The sequence below is a fragment of the Phyllostomus discolor genome, chromosome 5, assembly GCF_004126475.2.
Source record: "Phyllostomus discolor isolate MPI-MPIP mPhyDis1 chromosome 5, mPhyDis1.pri.v3, whole genome shotgun sequence".
Lineage (NCBI taxonomy): Eukaryota > Metazoa > Chordata > Mammalia > Chiroptera > Phyllostomidae > Phyllostomus > Phyllostomus discolor.
This window is the reverse complement of record NC_040907.2, coordinates 55230732-55245514: the sequence shown is the minus strand read 5'-3', so window position 1 is coordinate 55245514 and position 14783 is coordinate 55230732. Positions and strand designations below refer to the sequence as shown.

General features: G+C 37.8%; 1 protein-coding gene across 1 annotated transcript in view; it reads right to left on the bottom strand.

The window, feature by feature from the left end:
• Nucleotides 1–14783, bottom strand: part of LOC114496618 (serine/threonine-protein kinase TNNI3K) — a 279002-nt gene that overhangs the window by 48518 nt on the left and 215701 nt on the right. The window contains exons 22-23 of the mRNA XM_028512225.2: nucleotides 9454–9513; nucleotides 5884–6053 (exon numbers count right to left, since the gene is read on the bottom strand). Of these exons, the coding sequence (XP_028368026.1) occupies nucleotides 5884–6053; nucleotides 9454–9513 (230 nt within the window). The remainder of the gene's footprint in view (nucleotides 1–5883; nucleotides 6054–9453; nucleotides 9514–14783) is intronic.

The window sequence follows — 14783 nt, the reverse complement described above, 5'->3', positions numbered from 1 at the left end:
ATTATTATTATTCCTTCTAGGAACATCAGTTTCATGGTGCTATTATCTTACACATTTGTTGCATTCCAGAAAAACTGTGTAAATTAAAATTTTATAACATATTCAACTTTCGTAAGTTGAATTGTGTTTTAAGTGCACTGGGCAAAGTTTCTATTTAAAGGAACCCTTTGATGGGCCCTTTTGTAATGTAAAAAATTAGTTCCAATCTCTGCACCTCTGCTTTTCTTCTCCTGGACAGCTAACTAGGTCATACCAATGTATTCTTAAAGCCCAGCCCCACACAAACACTAATTGGTTTTCACATCTGAAAGGTGTATCACCTTGTCATTTCTAAATTTACATGATGTAATCCATGTACAAGATGGGAGATTTCAGGCCTTTTGGGAGGAGCAAGTACTACATGCTTAGTTTTCCAAATATATTCAGAGACAAGATATTTTAAAGAGGCAGAACTTAAAGCATGCCTTCTTCAATCTCAGATTTCCTCAGTTTGTGGTTTCAGTAGGAATTAGTGAATGCCTATTACCTGTGGAAAAAATATCTGACACAATGTTCCACTTTGACATTTATTTTATGAAAGAAAATAATTGTTAAAAACAAATATACAAGCAAAAACCAAAACCCCAGAACCCCTTCAAATCAAGCATTACAAAATGATAAGCTCTAAACTTCGTAATCAAAGTTAGAAAATATAAATGTACTATTTTAAAGACATTTGTTGAGGGCTCTGAGGCCCATAATTGGTAATATTCATTAGTCAGAACTCCAGGCCAAATGATGTACTCATTTTTTTAAAAGCATGATGCCAGGCTAAAAATTATACCTTGTGTGATTTTAATAAGCAGTGTGGATGCTTCTTAGCTCAGAGGTTATTGGTACATTGCAAGGGTTTTTGGGAGGGACCACACAGGAAATCAACCTTCACAATATTCTCCTTTGGCCACAGCTGCTGTCTCACCTATGCTCTCATTTTCTTCTTCTATTTATTCTATCAATTGCATCCCCCTCCCACAGAGTGACTGGCAGTTTCACAGTGTAGCATTCTTTTCTAGCATGCATCTCATACTTGGGTGTATATTGGAATCACTTGGGAAGTTGAAAAGATCCTGGTGCCTGGGTGTCATCCCCATGGATTTTGATTTAATTGGTTTGGGCATTGGTGCTTATAAAAGCTCCCCAGAGGATTCTAACATGTAGCCAAAGCTGAGAGCTACTGTCTTCCAGGTTCTTAAACTCATGGCCTTGTTGGAGTTAGTCCATCAGTTCCTGCATCCTTAGGCTCTTTGACTTTAAGAACACATTGATCTCTGGTCTCAGTTGCTCTGTTTTTCATATACACAAGCTGAAAAGGGCTTGGGAGGAGTAGCTGCTTCTCTGACCTACTTCCAAAAGAAACTGGAAGAAGTATAGCAGATACATGTATAAATACTGGTGAGATAGATCAAGCTTCTGAAAAGTGTCACCTTCTGTGCCAGGGAAATTCTGAAAGCATAGGAGAGTCCTGGGTGAGAATTCCCACTCTGCCTCCACAAACTTAGGAAAGTTGCTCACCCTTCCTGAGCCTCAGTTTCCTCACCTATAGGCATGCTTAGCCCTGGCTGGTGTGGCTTAGCGGATTGAGTGCTGGCCTGTGAACCAAAGGGTCACTGGTTTGATTCCTAGTCAGGGCACATGCCTGGGTTGTAGGCCAGGCCCCCAGTAGGATGCGCATGAGAGGCAACCACACATTGATGTTTCTCTTCCTCTCTTTCTTCCTCCCTTCTCCTCTCTAAAAAATAAGTAAATAAAATTAAAAAAAACAAACAAACTAGAATACTTACTCCTTAAGGATTACTTAGTTGACAATTCAAAGTGTTTAAAGTAATATCCAGAATGCAGTATATGCTCAGTAGTGATAGTTACTTAAATGGAACAAATAGAGAAAATAATTCAAGCTTGTTCACTGATTATGGTACAAATTAATAATAATCATAATGTATGAAGACATTCTATCCAATTCTTTATTAACCTTACATTTATTACATATTGGCTTTATGCCAATTGCACTGCTAGATACTAGGGATGCAGTTATGGATTAAACAGATATTCTTATCTTGGTGAATCTTACACTTTATCTGAATGCTTTACCTATTCTGGAATTAATTTCAAGAGTCTAAAGGCTGCTGAGCTTGCTAGAAGGATGGTGCAACTAGTGAACCAACCTTCAATGCATCCTCACAGAAAAAACTCAAGGTGTACTAGGTTGTTAAGGGAAATTTGAATCAAGTAGATAAACACTTTAATATTAGAGTTTCATAGAGAGTCATAGAGAGTCATGAAGAAACAGAAGGATATAAAATACCTTATGAGGCTAACAAATGCTGCATCGCAAAAAACCTAACCGGTTTTTCCTACCCCTTTCAAGCAGTTTTATGAGAGCAGTATACCTCTCTGGGTTCCTGAAGGCCAGAGAAGCTGTGTTCCCTCCACCCCTTACTCACCTGACTGGGAGAGCCACTGTGCCTCCCATGCTGTATTGCTGTCTATGTACTGTAAGTTGTATGATTTACCTACATTACAGAAGTTCCTATCCTTTGCTTTGGTCCGCTGGCATCTTTCAATCAATCACAGACTCCTGTGACAATACTGACTCTCCCAATAACAATCCTAAGAGCTGAGAGGTAACTTACCCAAGGTCAATGAGCTGGTAAATGGCAAGGTCAAGGCTGAACCTCAGATCTGTCTGACTCCACAGCTCATCCTCTTAACCTTTGCCTCAAGCAGACAGGTGACTGTGCTTTGAAAATATCAAAACCAGACTGTACAGAGAATTAATTTTAAAGCCACAAGCAAAGAGTAAGAAGATCAGATGGAACTAGAAGACGATATTGTGACCGAAGCTAATCTAATCTTGGCCTGTGAGCCCCTTATGAAATTATGTGAGAGACAGGAATCCAATAAAGGATTGTGTCCAGTTTACCTGGCTATCAATCAAATTTGCTGATGCTTAATTTTATGACATTCCTAGATTAAAGGCTTCATGATTCAGATTCTTGTCTTTTCAAAACTGTAGCTACAAATCTTCTGTTAGACCAGGAATAACAATTATGGTGAAGAAAGCAACATTAGCAGTTTGTAGATGGTATCAGATCCTTGCTAACTCCAGATAATCTTTCTCCACATTAAAGATAAAGGGTTTTACTCTGATGATGGCATGGGGAGTGCACATGGGTAACAACAGCTCATGTATAAATACTCTGGAGCTCATGTGGAAGGACAGAGATTTTTAAACCGGTCTTTTCTGATTTTTTATGGGTTGTCATGCACACTTTCTAGGGTATCTACTGGTCTCACAGTGGTTGCCTTTTTTGCTCCCCATCCAGAACAGGAGTTCTTGGCTGTCAAGTTTATATTCATAAAATATGACCCTACCTCCACATCAACCACATTTGCTTAGATCAGCGGTGTCCATGTGATCCAAAAAACAAAAAACAAAAGCCAATTACATTCTCTCTTGTGGCAGACTGCATTTATTCCTAATTTATGCTTTTTGTATCTCTTCCCTTTGCCATATGACTTTGTAGTTCTTCCCACTAGAGGTTGAGTATAAGGAATTTTCTCTCTCTGTTGATGTTGGACTCAGCTATGTGACTTGCCAATGGAATGTCATAGGATGCAAACTGAACAAAAGCTTTAAATGTGCATGTGAAGTCGGGCTTGTCCTCTTGGGTTTCCCATGTTTGTCCATGAGAAGAACATGCGTCAGGTATGTGTTTTAGTCAAGAGAGGAGGAGAGGCACCTGGGGAAGACCTGGATACGACCTTTTGCTCACAGGCAAGCCTACCTAAAACCACCCACAAGCACATGAGAAAGAAACAAATCATTATGCTCATATATCCTTGAGTTTTGGCATGGGTTTTACATAGAGGTATTATGGCAATAGATGACTGGCATATCCCTTCTTGAAACTGTGCAATTAAACGGAGAGGCAAAGAGCTGTCTGTGGCAAACTGGGGCATGTAAACGTCAGAGCTCACTTCAGGAGAATGCTGAACTATATTTTCTCTTTATGACTTGCCCATTTGTTCAAAAATTTTTGGCATTTTTTTTCATTTAAATGAAGCACATAACAAAATTCATCATGTTAAAGCAAACAATTCAGCGGCATTTAGTGCATTTACAATGTTTTGCAACCACCACTTCTAATTTTAAAATATTGTCATACCCCAAATAAAAGCTTGTACTTACTAAGCAGTTATCCCTAATCCCTCCTTTCTCCTTAGCCCCTTGCAACCATCAATCTAATTTGTTTTTATGGATTTGCCTGTTGCTATGGACTGAGCTATGTCCCTCTCCCATGAAATTCATATGCTGAATCTTAACCCCTTACGTGATTCCAATGGACATAGTACCTTGAAAGAAATGATTAAGGTTAAATGAAATCAGAAGAGTAAAGTCCTGATCTGATAGAACTGGTGACCTTACAAAATATGAAAAGAGGCCAGTGCTCTTTCTGCCATGTGATGGCACAGTGAGCAGGGGGCCATCTGTAAGTCCTACCAGACCTCAGCCATGCTGTCACCATGATGGTGCTAAACTCCACAGTGAGAAGATAGGTTTCTATCATTTCAATCATCCAGTATCCAGCATTGTAGGAGACAGTTCTGTGTGGCGTGGGCCCAGCTCCCACTTGGAGATGCACAGGACCTATGCCCATGGATAGGTTCTCCCATGGGGAATCAGGCCTGCATTGTACCTAAACTGCTATGAGACTTGCTTTTACTGAAACTCCCTCACCCCGAATTGAGGCAGCAAGGGCTTACTGTAACTTCCTAAAGTCTGTGCTAAACCTTCCAAGGATGAGTATAAGCAGTTCAACCACTTTTCCCTTTGCATTTGCTAATATCCTTCTTCTGTGATGTGATTAGTAGCATCCTTTCCTTTGTTTTCTGTAAAAGGTAACCACCTAAAGTGAACCTGTGCATAGTAAATGAGGACCATCATGTAATGTGCCCAGAAAAGCAGTAAAACCTTATCAAGGCAAGGGCCAAGGCTTTTCTCCTCTTGAAAGAGAAGCCTGCTGTCCCTTTTCCTCCACAGGACTCGGTAGCGCATGTGAATTTGTTGAGTTTCATCCACAATGTCGTGGACCCCATGAGCCGGGTTCCTCATCACAGTATTTTGTTGTATCAGCCCAAACTGACTAAAACACCTTTTCTGGATATTCATGTAAATATGGTCATACAATATGTGACACATTCTTTTACTTAGCACGTTATTAGGGTTCACCCATGTTGTAGCATGTATCAGCACATCATTCCTTTATATAGCTGAATAATATCCTATTGTGTGGATTCCTCATTTTGTTTATGTATTTATCCAGTGAAAGATGTTTGTGTTGTTTCCATCATTTTGGCTATTGTGACTAGTGCTGGCATACATTTTTAATACAAGTATTGTCTGAGTACCTGTTTTCAATTCTTTGGGGTATATACCTAGCAGTGGAATTTCTGGGTCATATAGTAATTCTAGAATGCTGACCTTTTGGTATTCAGATCTGCAAAGCCGTTTCTTAGTTCCTGCATATGAGGAATTCTTCCTTCAATTACATAAGATAACCCCAGAATACTTTCAATAGTTTTCCTTTGTGGCTATAGCTAGACAATTTTTGCTTAAGCTAGAGTTAGTTTTTGTTACTCGAAACTTAGAGAACCTAAACTAATAGATAATAAAATTTCTAATTTTGGTCATAATATTATTTTAAAAATGGGCTCAAACACTCCTCTTTCGAAGCTTGCCACAAGGCTGGTACTAATTGATACCAATCAAATTGGGTGACTGTCTTGATGAGACTCTGGAATCTGCCTTGCCTGTGAGACTGTTGTTGAGATCATCATCCTTACCTTTGGGACCAGGCAGCATAAGACCTTGCATTTAGAGCATATTCCAATTCAAAACGACTCCGTAGAGCTGCCACATGGCTTCGGCCAGGTCCTCCTCTGCTCACCAGGCAATCGGAAGAGGAGGAAGGTGAGAGAGACCCACTGCTGTTACTCGATGCAGGAGACATCAGCTGAGGAAAAGAGGGGCCATCTAAATCATTTAATAAATCCAACAGGCTTAAAATCCTAAAATAGAATATGGCTTTATTTTAACTTTCTATTCTAGGATTTCTCATATTTTAATTTCTATTCCTCTCAGCCTGCTGTGGCTTTTTCTTTTGGCCTCTGATGGCAACATCTGGCTGCTTAATTTACTTTTTTGATCTAGTTCTATGTTGCAAGCTGGTCCATTAAATTTATGCTCATTTTTCAGAAAACAGATTCATGAAATAAATATTTAGAAGGTTTTTATTTAATGGTTAAAAGATTTTCTAAATTTTTCACTATGATGCTGATTCATAGCAGAGTTCTTTTAACTTGTAGCTTAAAATTATTCCCTTTACATGAAATGACTCCCTTTATATAAAGTGGATTTACACACTTTTCCAAGTGTGTATTCTTCATTTTATAAAATGAAGAATATTTTAATGTCTGGCAATCATGAGGACTAAATAGAGTTGCTAGGAAAGGCTTTTAAAAAATAGTTACAAATAATTAACTATAGCTAGAAAATGGAAAAGTATGAGGGGAAAAATGAGAAAGATGAGAATAACAAATAGAAGAGTAGTTTTCTTGAGTTTTTGACAACCTTGCTGTTTGAACATTCTACCTAACCTGACTGAGAGCATTAATGCTTTTGACATTATAATTTCATAAGATATGTAGACAGTCGCCTTTGGTTTTTTAAAAAATAATATATATAAATTCTAGGCTCTCCATAGTAGCCAAGACATTTCTAAGTAAAGCTCTGAGAATAACGTAATGTCAGTGTTGAAATGAACCTTTAGACTCTTCAATGATTGAATCTCTTCTGCGCATCATTTTTAAGTCAGCTAGGGCAGTGATGAGGAACTCACTGCCTCCAGATCCATTTATTTATCTTAGGGCAGATCTAACCATTATAAACCTCTTTCTCAAAATAAACTAAACCCACTATTGCACTTGATTTCCATCTGTTGACCCATCAAAAGCATGGCCAATCCCTTTGCCATATGATAGTTCTTCAGATATTTAAACACAGCTATTGGACTCATCCTAATTTTTTCTCTGTGACCAGTGTCCCTGCTTTCTTCAATTGGTTCTCAAATATGTGATTTCCAATCTAGTCACCATTTTGATCTCTCTACTGTAAATGTAGTGTCCCAGTGTTGATTATCCCTTTAAAAGGATGTAACTGGCCCTGGCTGTTGTGGCTCAGTGGATTGAGTGCTGGACTGTGAAGCAAAGGGTCATTAGTTTGATTCCAAGTCAGGGCACATGCTTGGGTTGCAAGCCAGGTCCCCCTTGGGGGCACGTAAGAGGCAACCACACACTGATGTTTCTCTCCCTCTTTTTCCCCTCCCTTAGCCTCTCTCTAAAAATAAATAAAATCTTTAAAACAAATAAAAGGATATAACTGGTACTATTTTGTTTGGTTATCTCAGAACAGTAAGAGATGATCATACCCTTTATTTTGTAGCAAGGCAGCTGCTTCATAGTCTAACTCACAAAGAACTTCTCCAGTTACATGCAAGATGCTCCTAAACTACATATTCACCATGTGATACTTTTACTATTGTTTCTTTGTGTGTGATGTTATATTTATTCTCATTAGATCTGTTCTATTGCTTTGTCTTCCAAGATATTGTAGACTCTTGTTTTCAACTATTTACTGTCTCTTTCAATTTCCTTATATCTGTTGATGTGATAAGCTGTGGCTTCTTGACCTTGGTCTAAACCACTGACTGAAAAGTTTAGGAGTAGTGAGGATGAAGACTGATGGAACTCCATAAGTCAAGCTCCTTAAAGCCGATCCTGGTCCATTAACTAGTGTAACCCAGTCCAGCAAATTCCCTTTGCATATTGTCCATAGTTATCGATCTTTTCCACTAGAGGAGACTGTGCTAAGAGGCTTGGTCATTATAACAAGACAAGCTAGTTTAGCAGATCTTACCACCATCCTTGTTTCTGAAAGCTATTCTATGATCTAACTGGATACATCCCCAGGCTTGGAGCAACCTTATGCTGTCAAACATAAAGGTTCAAGGTAAGAGAGCACTAGGAACTCAAGTCTTAAACAACATCCAAGGCCTCTGGCAGATGGTCTTGTTCATGGAATGCCTGAAGCCCCACCAAACACACTACTTCTTTGCATGGTGTATGTTTCAGAACTGAAGAGAAGGGAAAGGAAGTTTTATGTCTGAAGACTGAAGTTTTCTTCTCGTAAAAGGCTTCTTTTTTAGAAGTAGATAGTAATGAGACAAAGTCATCACTACAGATCACTGCAGGCTGCAGATCATTGTAGACCAGAAACCCTTTTCCAACAGACTGGGTTCCAGTGACATAGCTGAATTTTTTTTTTTAAAGAGAACTTTATTTGACTAGTTCCACTTTAAGATTTAGTTATACAGTCTCAGATTGATGCTGTTTCCCCACATTTTATGCCCCTTCTCTTAATATGCACATGTATATGTCAGCCTATATGTGTGATGTTCATCCCCTTCTCCTACGGCACTCATTTGCATTTGGGAATATATTATTGTTTTTGAATTATTGCTCATGTTTTAGCTTCCTTGCTTATTTTAAAATGCTATCTCCTTACCAGGTGTATAGAAAATTGAGGCAATTATAGAGAAAATTAAAGCAAACAGCTCCTTGATATTAAGCGAAGAAAATTCCATTAACCTGATTACCAACATATATCACTTTGGGCAACATATGTGTGGTATAAAAGCAATCCTCCCAATTAATTTATGCAAAATTATAGTGATAATTTTTCCTTTTCTCATTGAGCATAAGTGAACAATGGCTTAATATTTTAGTTTACATTTCACTGTACACAGGAACATGTATATACAAAAATTGATTTAAATAATTACCTTGTAACATATTTGTTGTATTTTCAAATTTATACAAGTCAATTTTTTTAAGCTGGGTGTGCCTGTGTCCATTTGCCTGCCTGATTTTTTTTAAAGATTTTATTTATTTATTTTTAGAGAGGGAAGGGAGGGAGAAGGAGAGAGAGAGAGAAACAGCAACGTGCGGTTGCTGGGGGTCATGACCTGCAACCCAGACAGGTACGGTGACTGGGAATCAAACCTGCGGCACTTAGGTTCACAGCCTGTGCTCAATCCACTGAGCTATGCCAGCCAGGGCCCCTGCCTGATTATTTTTGAAAGGGCCTCCAGTTCACTCTGGATTTGCCTTCATCCCCATCAATGCAGTCAATTTTGCTCTACCCTAGGAGCTTAATTAACAGGGTAGCATATGAATGGAATTCTGGACCACACTCACATTCTTTCCATAAGCACCATCTAACCTACATTCCTCAACATCCTTGGATGACAGTCTAGGCTTTTTCAGTGAACACATTTCAGAAGCGAAAGTTCTTACCTCAATGTTGCAGAGACACTCTTCTAACTTGGTAACAACTTCAGAAAATTCAGGTCTTCCCTGTAAAGAAAGAAAGGACTTGTTTCCCAAAAGAATATAAGAGACGCAATTCTCCTAGGATTTTAAAATAGGGTATTTGCATTTGTAAAGAAAGAGATTAACAATATGTATATTTTTATTTAAAATACACTTGTATTGAAGTGTTAATTGAATGTTCATTTGCTGTTCAGGGAGGGATGTTGTCTCCCTCTGATAAGAGTTTTAAGTCAGAATTTGCAACTACATTCAGATAATAAAATAGTGAAAAATCTTTAATTAGTTTTGCATATTTTTAAATGGCAGGTTTTCCTTCTTCAAAATGAAAGAATAAAGTAAATACTAAAAACTATTAACTATCTCCATGCCTTATACTGTACAATGTGTCTATAGGAAAAGAACTGCTAAAGCTAATTTTGTAATTAGCTCACTTTTGAAAATGCTGTCTCAGATGCAAATCTAGAATCAATAGACCTCATGACCATGTCCTATTTTATGGATTTAAAATAAGCATTTTATCTTCAAAATGTGCCATTAAAGACCTTGTCTATTATAAACCCCCATGTCTGATGAGTTTGGTTAAACAAACATTATAATCTGATTATATTTCATACTTTGTTCTAGTTGCTGGGAATACAATAATAATAGATCTGTGAAAAGTTCTTGGAATTTTGGAAAATGTTGGTCTCTTTTGAAAAAATTATATACCTCCTTTGTCAGATCCTAAGGACAACATAACCTATCCATTCTCCTTTTATGAAACTTTCACTGCCAGGAGGTAGATAGCCCAATTTAACATTCAAGTGCAGTAACCAACTAATTTAGATTTTTAGTAGAACAATTTCTCCCTTAATATCTAACCCTCCCCTGAGGACACTGCTCCTCCCATAGTTCTCCCAAGTGAAAGCTGTTTTCTGTGGCATATTCCTTATACCTCTAGGTTGGGTGGGAACATGATAGGGCAAATGGGGGTGTATGCCTTCCTTACTTTCAAATGATTTCACCTCTAAAAACCACCAGCTTTTGAGCTATTACGATGAGTTGCTCTCCCTCATTCTTTGAAGTTTTAGTGCCACTGCTCACTGTCATGCTCTCTACCATTATTCTTGGTGTTTTTATTTTCCATGTAGACAATCATAACAATGGTCTGACCTCGGGATTCCTTTGTCCCTTCTTATGCAAATGATCTGATTCTCTACCTCCCCTTACTCACTTAGCCCCCTAGTCACTGCTAGACCCTGCTACTAATAATGCTTACAGCCCTTCCTTGTGCTCTGTCCTTCAATTTCCCCCAGATCATGTGTAGGGACTCTACATCTTTTCTTTCTAACTGACTTCTTCTGGAACCCTGATGCCAGCAATCTTTAATCACACAAACCATTACCAGTTAAAAACAACAACAGATAGGGAGCAGTTTTCATTGTGAACATTTTCAAATATACCCCAAAGTAGAAAAAAGAATAGTGTAATAACTACCCAGGTATGCATTACTCAGTCTTCAAAACCACATTTCTGGTAATGTTGTTCTATCTATCATCTATCTATCTATCTATCTATCTATCTATCTATCTATCTATCTATCAATCTACCTACCTACCTATCTACCTACCTTTTAGTTATCTGCTGTCTAATGAATATTCCTTGTTGTTTTGCCCATCCTGCCTTCTTTTCACTGTCATTCATTCACCTCATTTTCTCCATCACTTACTTTAGATGTCACTGACAACCACAATCAGTTTCTTCTACACAGCCTCAACTCTTTGTCCTATCATGCATTTTGTACAGTATTGAAAATCCCAGTGTTGATTAAATACATCCTGACTGGTCTTACTTTAACATCATGACCCTCTAATGCTGCATGGACCCCCCAGCACCACCTAGGGAGCCTATTTCATATTTCTAGCTCACTCACTCTCTCACACTTCAGATGATTATTTTGTACCTTCCCCTGTTTCCCAAACCTCTACGTCCCACTACTACATCACCCACTCATCTATATGTAAACTCATATAATCTGACTTCATTCCTTTGCTACAGATGAACTTTGATTCTATCCAATTCCTTCACTGTGTACTAGTCCTTATATCTGCTAATCTATGAAAGGACATTGCTCTACAATAATTCTCCCTTCTACTTCTTGCATCATTGGTGTTCCCTTTCTATTGTTTAATCCCATCAATATACAGGCATGCCACACCTTTTCCCATGTTAAAAACAAATAAACACCAATAAAATAAAACTCTTGACCCCACTTCTTCCTTAAGCTATTACTCAGTTTTTCTGTTCACCAAAATTGCTCTAAAGTCTTGATTAAATTTGCAGTTTCTTATTCTCCTCCTCCTATTTTCCTTCTATTCCAATCAGGCTTTCTTCTGTAACTCTGCTGAAGCTGCTTTTGTTGAAGACACACAGACTTACCTCCTCACTGCTAAATTCAGTGGTTAATTCTCAATGTTCATTTTACTTGGCATAATGTTAGAGAGAAATCATCATTCTTTGGTCACTTTGAAACACCTTTATTTGGGTTTGAGATCATTAGTTTCTCATTATGCTTCTTCTCTCTCATTTGCTATTTCCCAGTCTCCTCTTTCAGTTTCACTTCTCTTTATTATTAAATTTTGGATTTACCAAGGCTCATTTTGGGGGTCTTGTTTTCTCTTTTCAGAGTGAATTTGTTGAGGATTTAATTCAGTCTCATGGCTTTAAAAAAACATCCTAAATGTTTTTATCTATCCCACTATTCACCCTTGAAATCTAAACTCACATGTGCAATTTCTTGCATTTATGGTCTCTCCCCTTCTGCAACTGGCAACTGCATCCTTTCCCTTGCAGGCTCCCAGAACATGGCATGATCTCCAAATACCCCTGTTATACTCTCACTTTTAATCTACCAGCAAATCATATTCACTCTGCCTTCAAAAAATGTATGCAGAATCTGAATGGACAAATAGCATATATACTGAACCAACCCTCTCCACAAAGAAATGTAAAATCTGGACAGAATGTAAAAGATAGCTACCACAAGACAGTAGAGTGAACAAACACAGGCAGATTATGGAGGAAAGTCAGTTGAAAGAAAGGAAGGGCATGGGATGAGTTTCTCATTATTATTATTATTACATTTATCCTGAGGGCAAACCCCGTCTGCGTCTTAGGGAAAAATTAAAATTCTCACACATACCTACAGGTTTGCTTTCTTGAAGAATTGGAGGACAGAGTTCATGGCAACCAGAGCATATTAGCTATGGTTTTATAACAAATTAACACAAATGCTATGGTTTAAAACAATACCCATTTATTATCTCACAGTACAGAGTAATTGAGCTCTTTGCTCAGGGTCTGATCAGACTAAAATCAGGGTGTCATCTAGCCCTGTGATTCTCCTCTGAGGCTCAGGGACCTCTTTCAAGCACGTTGGTTATTAGAATGTATTCCTTTGTGGCTTTATGACTCAGGCCCTGTTCTCTTACTAACTATTGTTCAGGAGTGACTCTAAAGTTTCTAGGAGATACCTACAGTTCCTTGCCACATGGGCCCTAAAAACATTTTATTAACAAGGTCATTAGCTTCTTCCTGACCAGAAAGGGCATGTTTTTCTAACTTTTTCCTTTGTGACTAACTGGAGAAAAATTATCTGCTTTTACAGGGCTAATCTGGTAGACCAGATATAACCAGGATAATCCTCTTTTGGCCCACATAAAGAACCATGATTATGGGAGTAATACCTCATCATCATATTCATGGGTTCTGCTCAAATTCAAGGGGGGATTATTGTTGGCATGTACACCAGAGGAGAGGAATCTTGGGTCCATCCAAAAATGAGGGGAGATACTGGAAGAAGAGCATCTGACAGAGGGAGTTCAGTATCTGCTTATAAACTCTGCCTAAATCTCTGGCTGACCTCTGAACTACATGGTGCAGACACTAAGCAGCCCAGAGAAGTTAAAAAGATTGAATGAAGTTATTAAAAAATAAAAGAAGTTAACTGAGATTAGATATTTTGTCTAATGAAAGGTATTTTTCTTACTATTTTCTTAGACTGGAATTATCTTACTTTTGTTCTTTGCCTGTGGAAATCCTCTGCTCTTTCCAGGCCCAATTCATAAGACATGTCCTTCTTCAAATGTCCAAGTAACTCCACAAAATAATTTTCACCTTTACATAGATTTACTTTATTATTCCTTATGTTATAGCTAAGTATTTACATGTCTATATCACTAGCTAGAAAGTGCTTTGAGGGTAAGACATGGTTTAGTTACTCCTGCATACCTAGCATGTTCCATTGTACAGGATAGCTTAGTTGAGCTCAAATTTGCTATGCTAAGTTGCATCATGGTACTAAAAAATTATTCAGAATCTGACTGTTCCTTGTCTAAACCACTGACATTTCTTGCTTGTGTTATTATAATTGACTACCTTGCTGCTTCTGTTTGTTGCCTATTAAAAGTATGTTCTCAACCCACAACTAACATCACACTCAATGGTGAAAAGCAGAAAGCTTTTCCTTTAAGATCAGAAAAAGACAAAGATGCCCATTTTTAACACTTTTGTTCAGCATATTATTGGAAGCCCTAGAAAGAGCAATTAGACAAGAAAAAGAAATAAAATGCATCCAAATTGGAAAGGAAGAAGTATGACTATTACTATTTGTGGATGACATGATGTTATATCTAAAACACTGATAAAAGAAATTGAAGAAAACAAAAATAAATGAAAAGATATTCCATGTTCATGGATTTGAAGAATTAATAGTTTTAAAATGTCCATACTATCCAAAGCAATCTATAGGTTCAAAGGATTCTCTATCAAAATTACATTGGCATTTTCATAGAAACAGAACAAATGATCCTAAAACATGTATATGAGAGGGGGAACCCCCCAAAATGGTAGTTATTTATAAAAATTGTGTATTTATTTTAATATGCTTAAACTTTAGTCACAAAGTACTCTCTATTTGATGCAATACAGCCTATCAAAATGTTTTTTTCACTGTTCAGAAGTTTTTAAACTCGTTGATTGATGACTTTTAGTACTTCTGCCATTTTCGTTTCACCTTTTCCACATCAGCAAAATATTTCCCTTTGAGGACTTTTTCATCCAAGGAAACAACAACAACAAAAAAATGCCACCTGGGGTGAAATCAGGTAAATAGGGAGAGTGGAGCACAGGGTCATGCCATTATTCTGGCAATAACTTCTGAACAGTCAGTGTGATGTGGACAGGTGTACTTATACATCACCCATAATGCTTCTGTGTACTCACTTCTAAGTGTGGCATCCAAATCCATTAAGTAA